The sequence below is a fragment of the Branchiostoma lanceolatum genome, chromosome 6, assembly GCF_035083965.1.
Source record: "Branchiostoma lanceolatum isolate klBraLanc5 chromosome 6, klBraLanc5.hap2, whole genome shotgun sequence".
In the NCBI taxonomy this organism is placed as follows: domain Eukaryota; kingdom Metazoa; phylum Chordata; class Leptocardii; order Amphioxiformes; family Branchiostomatidae; genus Branchiostoma; species Branchiostoma lanceolatum.
In genome coordinates, this window is record NC_089727.1 from 12,306,623 (window position 1) to 12,320,307 (window position 13,685).

General features: G+C 40.1%; 1 protein-coding gene across 7 annotated transcripts in view; it reads right to left on the reverse strand.

Moving 5' to 3' along the window:
- LOC136436657 (F-BAR and double SH3 domains protein 2-like) overlaps window positions 1-13,685 on the reverse strand; it is a 32,728-nt gene that overhangs the window by 7,724 nt on the left and 11,319 nt on the right. For 4 of the 7 annotated variants that reach the window (XM_066430827.1, XM_066430826.1, XM_066430823.1 and 1 more), the window contains exons 4-18: window positions 9,756-9,832; window positions 9,533-9,544; window positions 9,071-9,215; window positions 8,286-8,422; window positions 7,955-8,018; window positions 7,349-7,477; window positions 6,673-6,795; window positions 6,384-6,479; window positions 5,855-6,091; window positions 5,463-5,514; window positions 4,876-4,982; window positions 4,272-4,349; window positions 3,763-3,996; window positions 2,291-2,443; window positions 1,780-1,863 (exon numbers count right to left, since the gene is read on the reverse strand). In XM_066430827.1, the coding sequence (XP_066286924.1) occupies window positions 1,780-1,863; window positions 2,291-2,443; window positions 3,763-3,996; window positions 4,272-4,349; window positions 4,876-4,982; window positions 5,463-5,514; window positions 5,855-6,091; window positions 6,384-6,479; window positions 6,673-6,795; window positions 7,349-7,477; window positions 7,955-8,018; window positions 8,286-8,422; window positions 9,071-9,215; window positions 9,533-9,544; window positions 9,756-9,832 (1,728 nt within the window). The remainder of the gene's footprint in view (window positions 1-1,779; window positions 1,864-2,290; window positions 2,444-3,762; window positions 3,997-4,271; window positions 4,350-4,875; window positions 4,983-5,462; window positions 5,515-5,854; window positions 6,092-6,383; window positions 6,480-6,672; window positions 6,796-7,348; window positions 7,478-7,954; window positions 8,019-8,285; window positions 8,423-9,070; window positions 9,216-9,532; window positions 9,545-9,755; window positions 9,833-13,685) is intronic. The other 3 variants (XM_066430824.1, XM_066430825.1, XM_066430829.1) reach the window with 3 other exon arrangements.

Below are 13,685 nucleotides of genomic sequence, written 5' to 3' on the forward strand. Positions count from 1 at the left end.
TGCAAGTGAGGTCCTCATTAGCATAATTTTTGGCCAGGTGCATTCACCTTTCCTAATGGTACCTACATCTTAAGGATGACATCCGCAGCTGTCACGGTAAGGGAAATACAAGTTAATGCAAGAATCATGCAAATGAGGTCCTCATTAGCATAATTCATGGCCATGTGTGATCACCTTTGCTAACGGTACGTACATGTCAAATCTGACATCTGCAGCTTTTCCGGTAAGGGAATTACAAGTTTACGCATAAATTATGCAAATGTGGTCCTCATTAGCATGATTTATGGCCCGGTGTGTTCGCCTTTCCTAAAGGTACCTACATCTCAAAGATGACATCCGCAGCTTTTACGGTAAGGGACAGACAACTTCATGCATCAATTATGCAAATTAGGTCCTCATTAGCATAAATTATGGCCAGGTGTGTTCGCCTGTCCTAAAGGTACCTACATGTCAAAGATGACATCCGCAGCATTAACGGTAAGGGACATACAACTTTATGCATACATTATGCGAATTAGGTCCTCATTAGCATAAGTAATTGTCAGGTGTAGTCACCTTTCCTATAGGTACCTACATCTCAAATATAACATCGGTACCATGTAACATAAGGTACATATAACTTTCTGTAATACCATAGTAGGTACCCCCTGACATCTGCTTGGTTTTAAGTCCCACAGTGTAGGAGGGCTTATGTTACAGTATGACCTACTTCTTGCTGGCCCCGACAGAAAATAACCAAAAATTGCATCCAAAAATTGCAAAATAAATCATTTTGAAGTAGTGTATGCCAAAAAAAATTATGGGGTCCTTTGGGTAAATATCCAATGCACAACTAAACCAAATTTCAGGTCCTCAGGTTTCAACACCACGACACTGGAGGCCATCATGTGCGACTTTTGTCTGAAAATGACCAAAAAACCTCCATAAAATCATTTTAAAAACTTATATCACAAAAATTTTAAAAGGGTCTGGGGGTATACACGTACTCTACCTGCATACCAAATTTCAGCTAATTTGGTCGACGGACGACCGAGAAGAAGCGATTTGAAGATTTGACAGGAGAAGAAGAAACCTGACAAAAACAATATGTTTCGTTGGCGAAACATAATAAACCCGTCCCTGGTGTTGAATAGCATACACATTGACTTCAATATCTCTGGTCCTTGATACCATCCACAATGACTGTAATGCCCCTTTACCTGAATCTACCATCCTTGTCCCTGTTCCTGAATGCCATTCACACTAACACTGCCATTCCTGTCCCTGAATGCCATTCACACTAACACTGTCATCCCTGTCCCTGGTGCTGAATGCCATTCACACTAACACTGCCATCCCTGTCCCTGTTCCTGAATGCCATTCACACTAACACTGCCATTCCTGTCCCTGAATGCCATTCACACTAACACTGCCATTCCTGTCCCAGGTGCTGAATGCCATTCACACTTACACAGTCATCCCTGTCCCTGTTCCTGAATGCCATTCATACTAACACTGCCATCCCTGTCCCTGGTGCTGAATGCCATTCACACTAACACTGTCATCCCTGTCCCTGGTGCTGAGTGCCATTCACACTAACACTGCCATTCCTGTCCCTGGTGCTGAGTGCCATTCACAATATCACTGCCGTCACTGTCTCTGAATGCCATTCACACTAACACTGCCATTCCTGGCCCTGGTGCTGAATGCCATTCATACTAACACTGTCTTCCCTGTCCTTGGTTCTAGAGTGCACTTATACCTGGCTTATTGGATACAGATACTGATGCAGATACTTACCATCACCCATCCCTCAATGTCTCCATCGTCTATGGCCTCTACTAAGTCTCCCTCTGCAATAGTCAGCTCATCCGACTTCTGGCCCTGAAATGTATGGTTAACAATGCTCACTCTTTGTCACTGTTGTCCGTTACTTTATAGAGCAAAGAATGTGCAACTGAAGACAACCTAGTAAGTTTTAAAAGTAAATCTAGCAAAAAAAACAGTCAGTAAATAATGCAAGGTAGCATCTTTTGCCAAAAAATTTTGGATATCCCGTATCCTGTGCTTGAGAAGCCCCTTACTCATACTGTTCTTTAAAAGCCTCCCCCATGAAACCAATATCTATTTTCTCACTTTGTCACACTGCCATTTTCCTGAAAAAATCTAAGAAACAACATCTTAAATTGGTGTGGTCTTCTCTGAAGTAGTTTTAACCTCTAGCACACAGAAGTAGCCCTTTGGCACTCAATTCCCTATAGGTTACAGAGTTAGGCAGCAGGGAGACTGTTTGAGTACGCAGATGGCCTACCTCATACGGATATAGAACGGTGCAGGTGATTGGGTACTGCCGAGACTGCATGGAGGGGCTGGAGCTGACGGCGTCCGCACCATTAAACACGACGGTGTTGTCAAACGTGTCGTCCCACTCGTCCGTCTGGTCGCCAAACCCTGCGTCATCCTCCTGGGGGTTAAACAGACATGTCACACTGGGCATCTTATTTATCTATTTATTGGTTTGCCTGTTCAGGACACACAGCTAGGGCTGCCCAACAAGCCTGCGGCTATCACAAAGGGCTAGCCCTGCTGACAGAGACGAGACATTACAATGGAATTAGACATGGACATCATAACAAATCTATAACAATATTGTTAGTACATAAAAGCTATTGTATATTGGTCACACTGTGCATCAAAGTTGGAAGTACTTTTCTTGCAAGAAATCAGTACATATAGCAATTGCCAAAGATGAGCAAGACGTCAACTTAGCAGACACACACTTTGAGTAAAGTGCTATTACTGGTGGAATAAGTCATATTCACTTTACTTCTCATTTTCTTTCATCTGCAATCAATGTGATATTATTTTTCTGTGATTCAGTTTCAATCTTATGTACAGATTAATACATACAGGATGGAAATAGGAGTAAAATGTGAGGACAGCCAGGCAGTTGTGTTGATAGTAAGCAAGTTGTAACTCATGTTCGTACATCCCATCTTACCTTGCTGGAAGACTACATCCAAGGGAAAGCATAAGGGAAATACAACTTATCAATCAAAAGCTTCATGGGGATATTGTGTTAAAGAAACACAACTTCTTAAACATTTGTGAAAAAAATATTCAGTAATCCTTAACTCTAGCAGCTTAACTTCAAGCACTCTAATCTCTTAAAATCCCTAGCAAACACAGTTTTACATGAAAAAGCTTAGACAGTGTTATTACCCCACTGGGACAAAATACATATACGCGATGGAAGTACATGTACACACAACCTCTGCTAAAACTTAGGTCCAAGACTACTTGCAAATCTAGCAAAAACTGAACATATACCTTGTTAACAGAACCAAAGAAAGCCCTTCAACCATGCCACCAAGAAGAAAACAATATGCTAGAGAGCTACTATCTAATCAGCCAGAACTTAACAAACGAGAGACAACAACTCAACATCTGACACAGAAACTGTAGTCTACAGTACTACAGAAAAATGTGTGATGGCCCTATCTATGACACATACAAGAAACAAAAGCAGCCATACAAACTATGTAAATGAAAACCTGTTCTCGTAAGGTCTTTGATAAACAAAAATCAAAACACCTTTAGAGACTATCAAACTAGAGACTATCAAACGTTATTTTAGACGAAAAAAGGATCACTTAAACTTAGACAACAAGTGAATGAACCAAACCAAGCAGCATGCCACCACTTAACAAAACAGAACGAGTAAGCTTAGGGCCATTCCACTATGGATGGGGATGCAAAGCCACCAGAACAGTCCCTCCGTACCATGGAGACCTTAACAGGAGTGGAATCTCCGGTCTTCTGTCCAAAGTCTCCCTTGTCTTGGGCGCCCTCAAGGAACACATCGTCGTTGGGAGAGATGGGTCCGAACTCCACGTTCCCAGCAGAAGTGGTGCTGCTGAGATCGGCAGACGTGGAGGAACCCCCGGGCCAGTCGCTGGTGGATGAGGCTGCTGCACTGGTGTCAAATGTCTCTTCCCAGTCGTCGTAGTTGGAACCCTGACAATAACTTGTGAGTTACTTTAACTTGTAAACTAACAGCCCCTTGCTAGCTGTATAAGGGATAGGCAACAGGAGGAAAGCATCACAATAACCATCTGTTGCACCAGACCTTATCACTTCGTCTTTGCAAACCATTCTGCCACACCAGACGCCCATGCTATTTCATAACTCCATAAAATTAAGCTCTTCCACCTGGCTACCTGCATGCACCTTATAGATGAGGTTATATTGCAGCACACATGAAACAGGTGTCCACACACAGCCTTACTGACCTGACTGGAAGGATTGGGACTTGCCCCACCTAAGCTATTGGGCGAGAGGAGATTTTTCTCATCTTCTCTGTGTGAGTGCTGGGCACAAATAAACATTGGAAGAGGAAAAGAAAGGAAGAAAAAGAACAAAGGGTGAAAATCAAATTCAAAGTTCTTCATAAATGGGTCCTCTATGAACAATCACCAAATCACAAAGAATACAAAAGAACAACTTAAGATTGGATGTACAGAAATAATGAAATAACCTGTAGGCAACTTTCCATACAGGAAAGGGAGATATACCAGTATGCTCTTTACCTTGTTCCTCATGTTAAGATGCAAAAATATGTCATGCTTATTTGATGACACACCATATTTGCTAAAATCAAACCAATACAACGGGAAGCATTCCATACTTTAGATATTGTATAGACTGCTACAGCAAATTTTGACCAAATTTTGACATTCTAAAACAAACAACTTAATAAGGTCTCTAACAGGGTCAAACATTTCAGACAGCATCTGCTTTCATCAGTGAATGTGTATGAGTCTCTGTAGGGATAAGTAGAACTTCATGTAGTTTGTCATCTAGTAGAACTAGTATGTAAATGTCTACAGTAGTCACCTCGGAGTTGAGCGAAAGCCGGGAACTTGTTCTGCTGAGTCGGCCCTCGCCATCAGGAGGTGACAGTAATGAGGAGGTGGTCTGGCTCAACCACTGGTCCACATTCACTGCACACAGGCACAGGAAACACAATTACTCCTTATCTTAAGAGCAAAAAAATCAACAGTACTATCTAGTTCACATTTGTCATACCACTGCAAACAGAGGACATTCTTGGAACAGTCATTCATGTGTCGTACAAAATTCAGCCGTCTTGTTACAGAAAAGGCTGTCATACATGTATATCCTTGTTGACGGTTTGTTCTGTCAAAACCTGCTTGAAAATCCCACAACATCAAAAATGGAAAATTGTACGACAGCCCATGACAAATGGCCTGTAACCGTGCCGCAAGAAATCAATCAAACCTCAACCCATCATATCAATAGCAACACTATATACATGTATGTGTCCGCACTATTTCCTTTTTTATGTCTTTCGCTATTAACATTTCTATCACATTTGTAAACCTAAAGTTGTCTCAGAACATCATGTGCAAAAGTGAAAGTCTCTGTAGCAGTCAGTACTGTAAAGAGTAAAGATGACTCACCACCTGCTGTTCTCAGCTGCTCAAGCCTGGCTTCCGCTTTTGCGAGGGATGTCTGCAAGAGGGGGAAGAATAAATAATCAACACTTTGTACAAACATCTCCTTTGCAGTACTGGTGAAGCATATCCTGTTGACCATCATAAAACTGATAAAACAAAATTTTACAAAAACTCTTGTCTGTTGATTCAGTTTTGATTGTGTAGTTCATATCTAATGTGCATAAACTTTCCTTTTTATTTGAATAAAGGGTACACACACACACACACACACACACACACACACACACACACACACACACACACACACACTCACACACACAAAACTATATCCACATACAGACACATTAAGTATCTCGAGTAGAGAGAATAAGAATGTATCATTCCAAACAACCCACCTCTGCTTTTCTAACTCCCTGTTTTTCCTCTTCTATTTTCTGCTCCACCTCGACAGGACTGAACTCTGCCAGGCTGTCGGGGTTCTCCTTGTACATGTTCATCTGGTTGTGAAGGTCTCGCTGGGACTTCTGGTGGTCGCGAATGTTTTTCTGCTCGCGGGCGATCTTGTTGGCCCACTTCCTAGCCTCCTTGTCCAGAGACTGTTCCCCCATCGCCGACTCTTGGAGGGTGCTGATCTGTATGTGTTGAAATGTACAGCGGCTCAGAAAGGAAGGTTTTCCATAGGCTTACCACATACCTCTCTCTTACTTCTGTCAGGGTTTGTCTAACAATATAAATGCATTCTTATGCCGTTATGTCTTAACCTTCTCCCTGCTGCCTAACTATGTAATCAATTGGGAATGGGGTGCCAAACAGCTACTTCAGTGTGCCAAAGGTTAAGGCATAGATCTAACTGCAGGCAGAAGTTAAGTTATATACATGTACATGTAAAAAAGTATTTAAAAAAGTATACAGCACTCCACTTACCCTGTCATTATCACAGGGGTCAAAGTCATACTGGATGCTGTCAGAGAAAACGGGGTTGGAATGGAAGAAGCATTGCTGGTTGAACTGTCTGCTGATCTGTGGGAAAAAGGGAAGAAACAAACTGTTACTAGTAAAAATGAATGAAAAATGCAACACAACACACTTGAGTCCATCGTCATAATTTCTTCCAAACAATATTGTGAAACTTTATTGTATATCCAGGTATAACTAAGTTGAAATGAAGGGCTTAGAACTTGTTGCCCATGAAACTTAGAAAATTATTACTTACTAGTTCAGACTGGCTGAGGACGTCCCGGAAGCTGCGCGCTGCCTGCGTGTTGAGGTCCACCTGGGTCTGAGTCAGGAGCACAAGGAACTCCTTCATGTTGTCATAGATGTCTCCATCACACTCCTGTAGAACAGACAGGGCGGGAAGACATGTCATACTTTCATTAAACTTGGGTTGCTTAAGGGATGGTATTCTCACCTCAATTTCAAGAAATTATCGCAGCTTTAAGACTCGTCACACAGTCTACAAGCTTCCACCATAATTGTTGACCAGCAGAAGGTCAACGAATTAAAAAATCAAGATTCAAGTTTTTTTTACAAGGAAAATCTACCTCATCCAATTGGATGGGGCTTGGGGACCAGTGAACATAGGTTGAACTCTAAACATTGCACGAGGATCAAGACAACGCCAGGCGTAGTACTGCCCGAAAGATTTTTGGTTTCATGGTCCAAAAACTCACTTGCTTAACTGATGCATTTTTCACAATACTTTATATCTTGATGACAACATTTGAAAAATCACTGAATGTGTAGAAGGGCATAACTTCAGGAGAACTTTCATACATAAACTGTGCAAGCCCATACCACTTGAGTCATTAATCAAGTTACTCACAAAGTAATCTCAACATTGTAAGCCATATAAGAACAGCAAAAATAGAAAAAGATAACCTGCTCACCTCGATGATCTCAGGCAGGTCCGTCTGGAAGTAGCGTTTCTGGTGTGCGTTGGCAGCAGCCAGCGACATCAGGTAGTCATTCCTGGACACGGCCGACTTACTGTCGCACGACTCCTTCCTCGCTGACAGCTGAGAGGAAACACAGGACCATAATATACGAGTTCAACTCTACAGCTAACCAACAAACCAAACTTTGAAAGGCAAGGTTTTTAACATTGCCTACTGGGGTGTACCCTACAACGTGGTATATTTAAAAACATCTTTAGTGTGCAATCTACATGGGAATCACATCTAATATTTGAGGACTAAAAACATTGACGGCGAGGTCAGATTCAAATTCTGACTATGTGACACAGAATGGCTAACCACCAGAACACTACATTATACTGCATTGTCTAATGTTGGCAAAGGCTAGAACTTCCATTAGCAACGTACATGTTGGCCAATTATACTCAGACTAAAGCAACATGTAGTCAATCATTCTGCTGGAGGGTCTACAGACTTTCACAGACACAATTCACTACAGAGCAATTAACAATACATCAAGTGTAGTTTTACATTTGAACCTGAACTTTAACTACATAATGAACAGGCATTCCGTAATACCTTGGCACTATTTTTCTGTAGAGTTGCTTTGGACTGGAATATACTGGTTGCATTTCTTTTCATCCTGGAAGAAGAAGTTGTAAACAACATTTGAAGTGCTTGTGACACAAATGACTGGAAAGTTTATCAATCTTTTTTTAAATCTCAGATCTAAGAGTCTCCGGTAAATCAAAGTCCAACCCAAAAAGCTTCTTAGAATAGTCACTTGCTCCACTTGTCACCATGATTGTTAACTTACACTATCTGTATACTTTTTCTACTCATTATTTCATGTTGGAATTAGCCCTTGGGTAAGAACTTGCAAATAAAACTCTCTAAGTGAGAAACTAACTTGCTCTCTGCATCCTTAGCCTTCTCTCTCGCGTCATGAGCCACATGCTCCACCTCGAAGTACGTCTTCTTCAGCTTGTTCATCTCCTTGACAGTCAAGGTGACCTCCTGGTGTAAGAGGTTCAGCTGTTCCGTGCACTGGCGACGGGAAAAGGAAGATTAGTCGCACTTAAGATGGAGAGAGCCCTGCACAGCGTACAACATTACAGCCAGGCTTGTAGAATTACCAACCAGATCAATACTTGGCAACAGTACAGAAAAGGACAAGAAACAGTACAAGTTCCAAGGTGACACCCAATATGGTCCAGGCCCTTTCTTTGGATGGTTATAAAAGCAATGCCAAGTGTTATACAAGAAGGGCCGGGCTATAACAAGCCATTAAGGGCAAGCCGATGCCATGTGCTTGCCAAGTTTTTACTATTTAAACCAGGGCAGTTTCAGATACAGAATATCCATGTGGCAACAAGAGGCTTTGTAATTTACAATGTACAAGTCCCATGTCAATTTACGTTACACGTCTACTCATAAAAACTAACTTTCATACTATTAAAAAGCTGTAATCTTTATTCCAATGACAACATATGACTTGAGTGGAATTACTTGGGAGATGATTTGTACTTTTGATTTTAAGACTGCGTAATTCAGCCGGTTTACTTTAAACAAGGTAACATCGGCTGCAATGCTGTTTTAATTTCTGTATGTGTCAATTCCTGAAGAAACCATTTATATGTCTATTGAGGAGATCTATAATTATTAAGTTCCAAAGATTGACACAGTCAGACTTACTTTTTTCAGCTGTAGATCTTTGGATGACTTGAGGGTCTTGGCAGGTTCGACTATCGCTGTTCGCAATGTTTCTGCTGCAGCAACTCTGGCCTTTGCCAGCGTGTCGGCCTGCTCTATAAGAGCTGCCCATACCACATACACACTTCTGTGATGCAAGAGGTGGTGAGAGAACAGTCATCAGTACATGTGCATCAAATGAATTTGTCCCTAAGTTACCATAATTTCTTATGCATGTAAATGTTACAGTACTGTTAATATCTAACTTATTGTTATGTTCTTCATGTTGAAACTGATAGTTTTTTTGATTGTGTTCCAATTTACCTTTGAATTGATTTTCTTCTGTTGTGTAGACTAAAACCCATTGCAATACCCTTTTACCCAATAAAAGTAGAAAAATCAGAGGGTTTGATTAGAACTACAAACTGAAAATGTTAAAAGAAACAAGGGGATAAAGTAACTCACCGAACTTGGTCACTGAAACACAGAGTGATACCATACACCATTAAAACAAGAACACCAACATAAGACACATTAAATGTATGATCAATATCAACCTCAAACCATGTATATGGATAAAAGGCAAATAAAAAGTTTGAAAACAAAGCGAAAATGGAAACAAACACACCAAGAAAATGACTGAAAGTATATAAAATGAAGGTTCAGCGATATGTTCCTTTAAACGTACCTGTGGTTTGGTGGTTGGAGTTCATCATCTACTGGATATTCCCTCTTCTGGAACTGTTTTACCAGCTTCTCCAGGGCCTACAGAACATAGAATGTGAGTCAACTCATTTATACTCTGCTATTCTCTTGTAATGCATTTCTCCAATCTGCATTGTGTGTATAATAGCATAAAAGCTATCACATTGCAATAAAGGGAATGCAACCCAGCAAATTTTTAACTGATTCAGCTATCATTCCTGACTTCAAATAAGGACTACTTGAACATTGTGTGACACCTTTCTTTGTGAAAGAGAAAAAGTTTGAATGTCAGCTGTGCTTAGTGTATTCACACAAATCTGTAAATCCAAGTTAGTTCACAATATTTCAAGTCTAATGTAAATGGGATGCATGTACGTTTTTACTTGTAGCCATAAACAATTATAAAAACTGTGCAGTAGAATGTGCTCAAGCATTTGTAATTATGCAATTAGCCTCAGCTAAGAGGGGGAAAATGCCCATTTGTTTTGTGAGGACATCTGTCTGCACCCAGAACTATCTTCACCTTGAAGTCTGTTACAAACAAGGTTTAGCAGTGACTATGTGCTATTGTGAGCTTACAATCGGTGGTTCCCCATTCGGCTGATTATCGGAAATCTTTACTGCCAAATCAGTTACACTAAAAACGCATCAGTGGCTCCTTGCAGTTGCTTTCATCTTGCCATCCTTGTTTCACTTCCATTTAGAGGAACCCACTTTAATAGCAGTACAGAGGACACAAAAAAGTAAATAAATTACACAGCAACCAAATCTAATATCATGCTAACCTCTATCAAAAGACTAGGTTCTTTCAGCATAAAACGTTCAAAATTACCTACATACTGCTTTGAATTGGCCTCAACTCTATCACAGAAAAATCTATATTCTACCAGTGAACCTTTCATTATGCATCAGAGCAGAAATATTGTCTTAAAAGGGCAAGGAAAGGTACGCTTTCAAATCCTGCAAGAATGTATTCTTGCCTTATCTATGATAATAACGAGTGTGCAAACTGTTCCAAAGCTCTTTTATGATTATCATCGTGGAAAAGAGCTATTTCTTTTGGACACAGGCGCATCAATAATGTAAGAGTCTGTATTTGAAGGTCAGGCCCGGGAGTATATCAGCGCAAGACAGGCCTACGTTAGGTAGTGATTATAGGGGTACGTAATGGCTGTTCTTTCTCAACATATAATCACAGGCACAGCGGTATGCAGAAGAATGGATGGAGTACTCGGGAGCCCTTTCAATCATCCCCTTTCACTTGTCAAGTGAAAGAATGTGATTTGGTAGCTGGGAGTATGTAATATTTCACACAAGACACTTAGAAAGGGAAAGGATTTGAGAGTAAGGGAAGTTCACTGCCAAGAGATGGGACCAAGAGATTGCAGGGGTTTTGCTTTTTCCAGATTTTTCTCTGGAATTTCTTGTGCATTATTTCCCAAAAAAGTACCTGCAAAATTTTTCAACATTCACTTTCACACACTGCAAATACAGTTTCAAAGACCCAAATTTGATTTTTCATGACATAGTATAAACTATTTTTCAAAATCAGTATATCAAAATTTGCTGACATGCATTATGAAGCTACAAGAAAGGGGAATTACAAAAAGGCATCAAAGGTCATTAAAATAGAACGCACAGTCAAACCTGCCCAAGAAGACCACTCAGGAAAGTGATAAAATCTATGAGGACAGGTGGTCACTATAGACAGGATTCTTGCTTGTGTCAATTGGCAAAATTATCAAAGGGACCACCAAAAAGTGGTGACATTAGCCAGGTGCATGGTCCTTTTTCGTGGTCCTTTTGACTGTACAAAATTATGTCTAAAAGAAACCTGGAACCTTTGTATCTGACCCTGATAAACCTCTCCCCATGTCCGCCCCCCTCCCGCTTCAATTAGCCCATCACATTCATCATTTGTGTCCTTCTACCAGGTCTAAATCATGTCAGGATTGCATGTGGGAGAATGTGCACGTCATTAATAATGCATGCTTTCTAATCCATTAATCACCTCACAACATCATTGTGCTGTATGATATTACGAGAAGACAGGTATTCAGTGAGAACAAGAATTTGAATATCTCACGCCTTCGTGAAATAATCAAGAAATTCTATAATTCCATTGTTTTCCATAACTGGACTTCAATAAATGTGACACATGTAATTCATGGCAGGTGGAGCATAAAAAATACAAAACATGCACATTGAAACAAAAAATGGCAAAAACACTTAATGATAAATAATGGGAGTTTTATATTTGTGACATTTGTAAGTTAGTTGTAGGTTAACATCACCATGCATAGATTATGCAAATGTTTAAGTCATTTGCATAAAATCTACAAAAGCTCTAAATCTTTCATGGAGGTATGAGGTTGCCAAACTCTGGTATTGTTTATGAATCTTTATGCAAATTGTTAGTTGCATGTGACTATTTCGAGCATGCATGATATTGCCTTAATATTGCAGATAAATGATGACAGGTTTGAAAAGACTACAAAAAATTTAACCATTTGAATAAATAAACAAATATGCTAGCAAACCATATGGCCACCTGAAAGCTCAATAAGTTATTCATCATGTAGCGATCATTCAAAATACATGTTTGTGAAATCATGCCCTGCTATTATTAGTAGTACTAATGTAGGATACATTTGCTGATGACTTTGAGGCAAATGACGGCCATTTCATATTCCATTATTCACTTAAGTTTAACCAGCTACAGTACCCTTGTGACTGCCTGGCCATTAAATCACAGTCAGCTGCATCAGGGGATGATTCAATTACTTTCCTGCTTTAGAAATGAGGACAGGTCAGCAGAGCAAGGTCTACACAAGGCCATACCAACTCAATTTGCTTCACAGGAAAAAGACATAAATGGACACACCAATATATTTCCTTGGTTTTGGGACATTATGAAAAATAACGTAAAAATATTACCAGAGGTCAACTTGAAAACAGAAGGCTGAGAGGAAAAACTTGAAAGTTTGTGAAGCAAGGTACAGAATTTCCCCTCAGATTGTTTTCAGGTTGATTTGCATAATTTCCCAAAATCTGAGAACCAACAAATTAAACTGAGGCCTGAGAAAAAAATATTGTGAAGAATGTATATGTAGTCAGATTCAACTTTTTTTCCCAAAGACTTGAAGATACAATGTAGATTAAAAAGCTTGATGTTGACTAATAAGATTAAGAATGGTGGCAGGAAAATTGAATATGTTGTCTGAGGTGGGATAAGGATGAATTAATGCCCTCCTGTGTCACAATGTCCCCAGAGTGACAGGGAAAAGAAATTGACACAAATTTGTTTTGCCCTCCAACAAGGACGTTGTGTAAATGCATTGCTTGTATTTTAGGGGCATATTTACACTAGGGCTCGAAATACCACCTGCATATGCAGATTAGTGCTGTTTTTTCTGACGATACCTCCAAGATACCTGCACCAGTCCTGTACTAAGTATATGTCATGAAGTGTATACCATCAGTGAATCAAAAATATACATGTACATGCATGTTGTCACTCACACGACATGCATAAGACTGGAAATATTCTTAGTCCGTACGACTATCATACAGTTACCGGTAGCAGATTGGAATATACATGTACCCCTCAGCAGAATATACTGGGGTGTATTTTGGCCAGGTACATTCTGGCCTGCTACACCTGGTCCACAGTTTGTTGTACTTGAAATTTCCTAAACCTGTATGTACTGTACTTAGCGCCTGTTGTTCTTGTCATGACCAGTGGAAGATTGGTTTTTCAGCAAGCTTAACTGAATTGAGATATATTTCCACTTTAATTCCCCCTCGGCCACTCTGTCCCCACCAGTCACTGAGCACAGCATTTGACGCAAATTTGTTTTCTCCTCAGGCAAGGACATTTGGGAGATTTGTACTGATATTAGACATGCACATT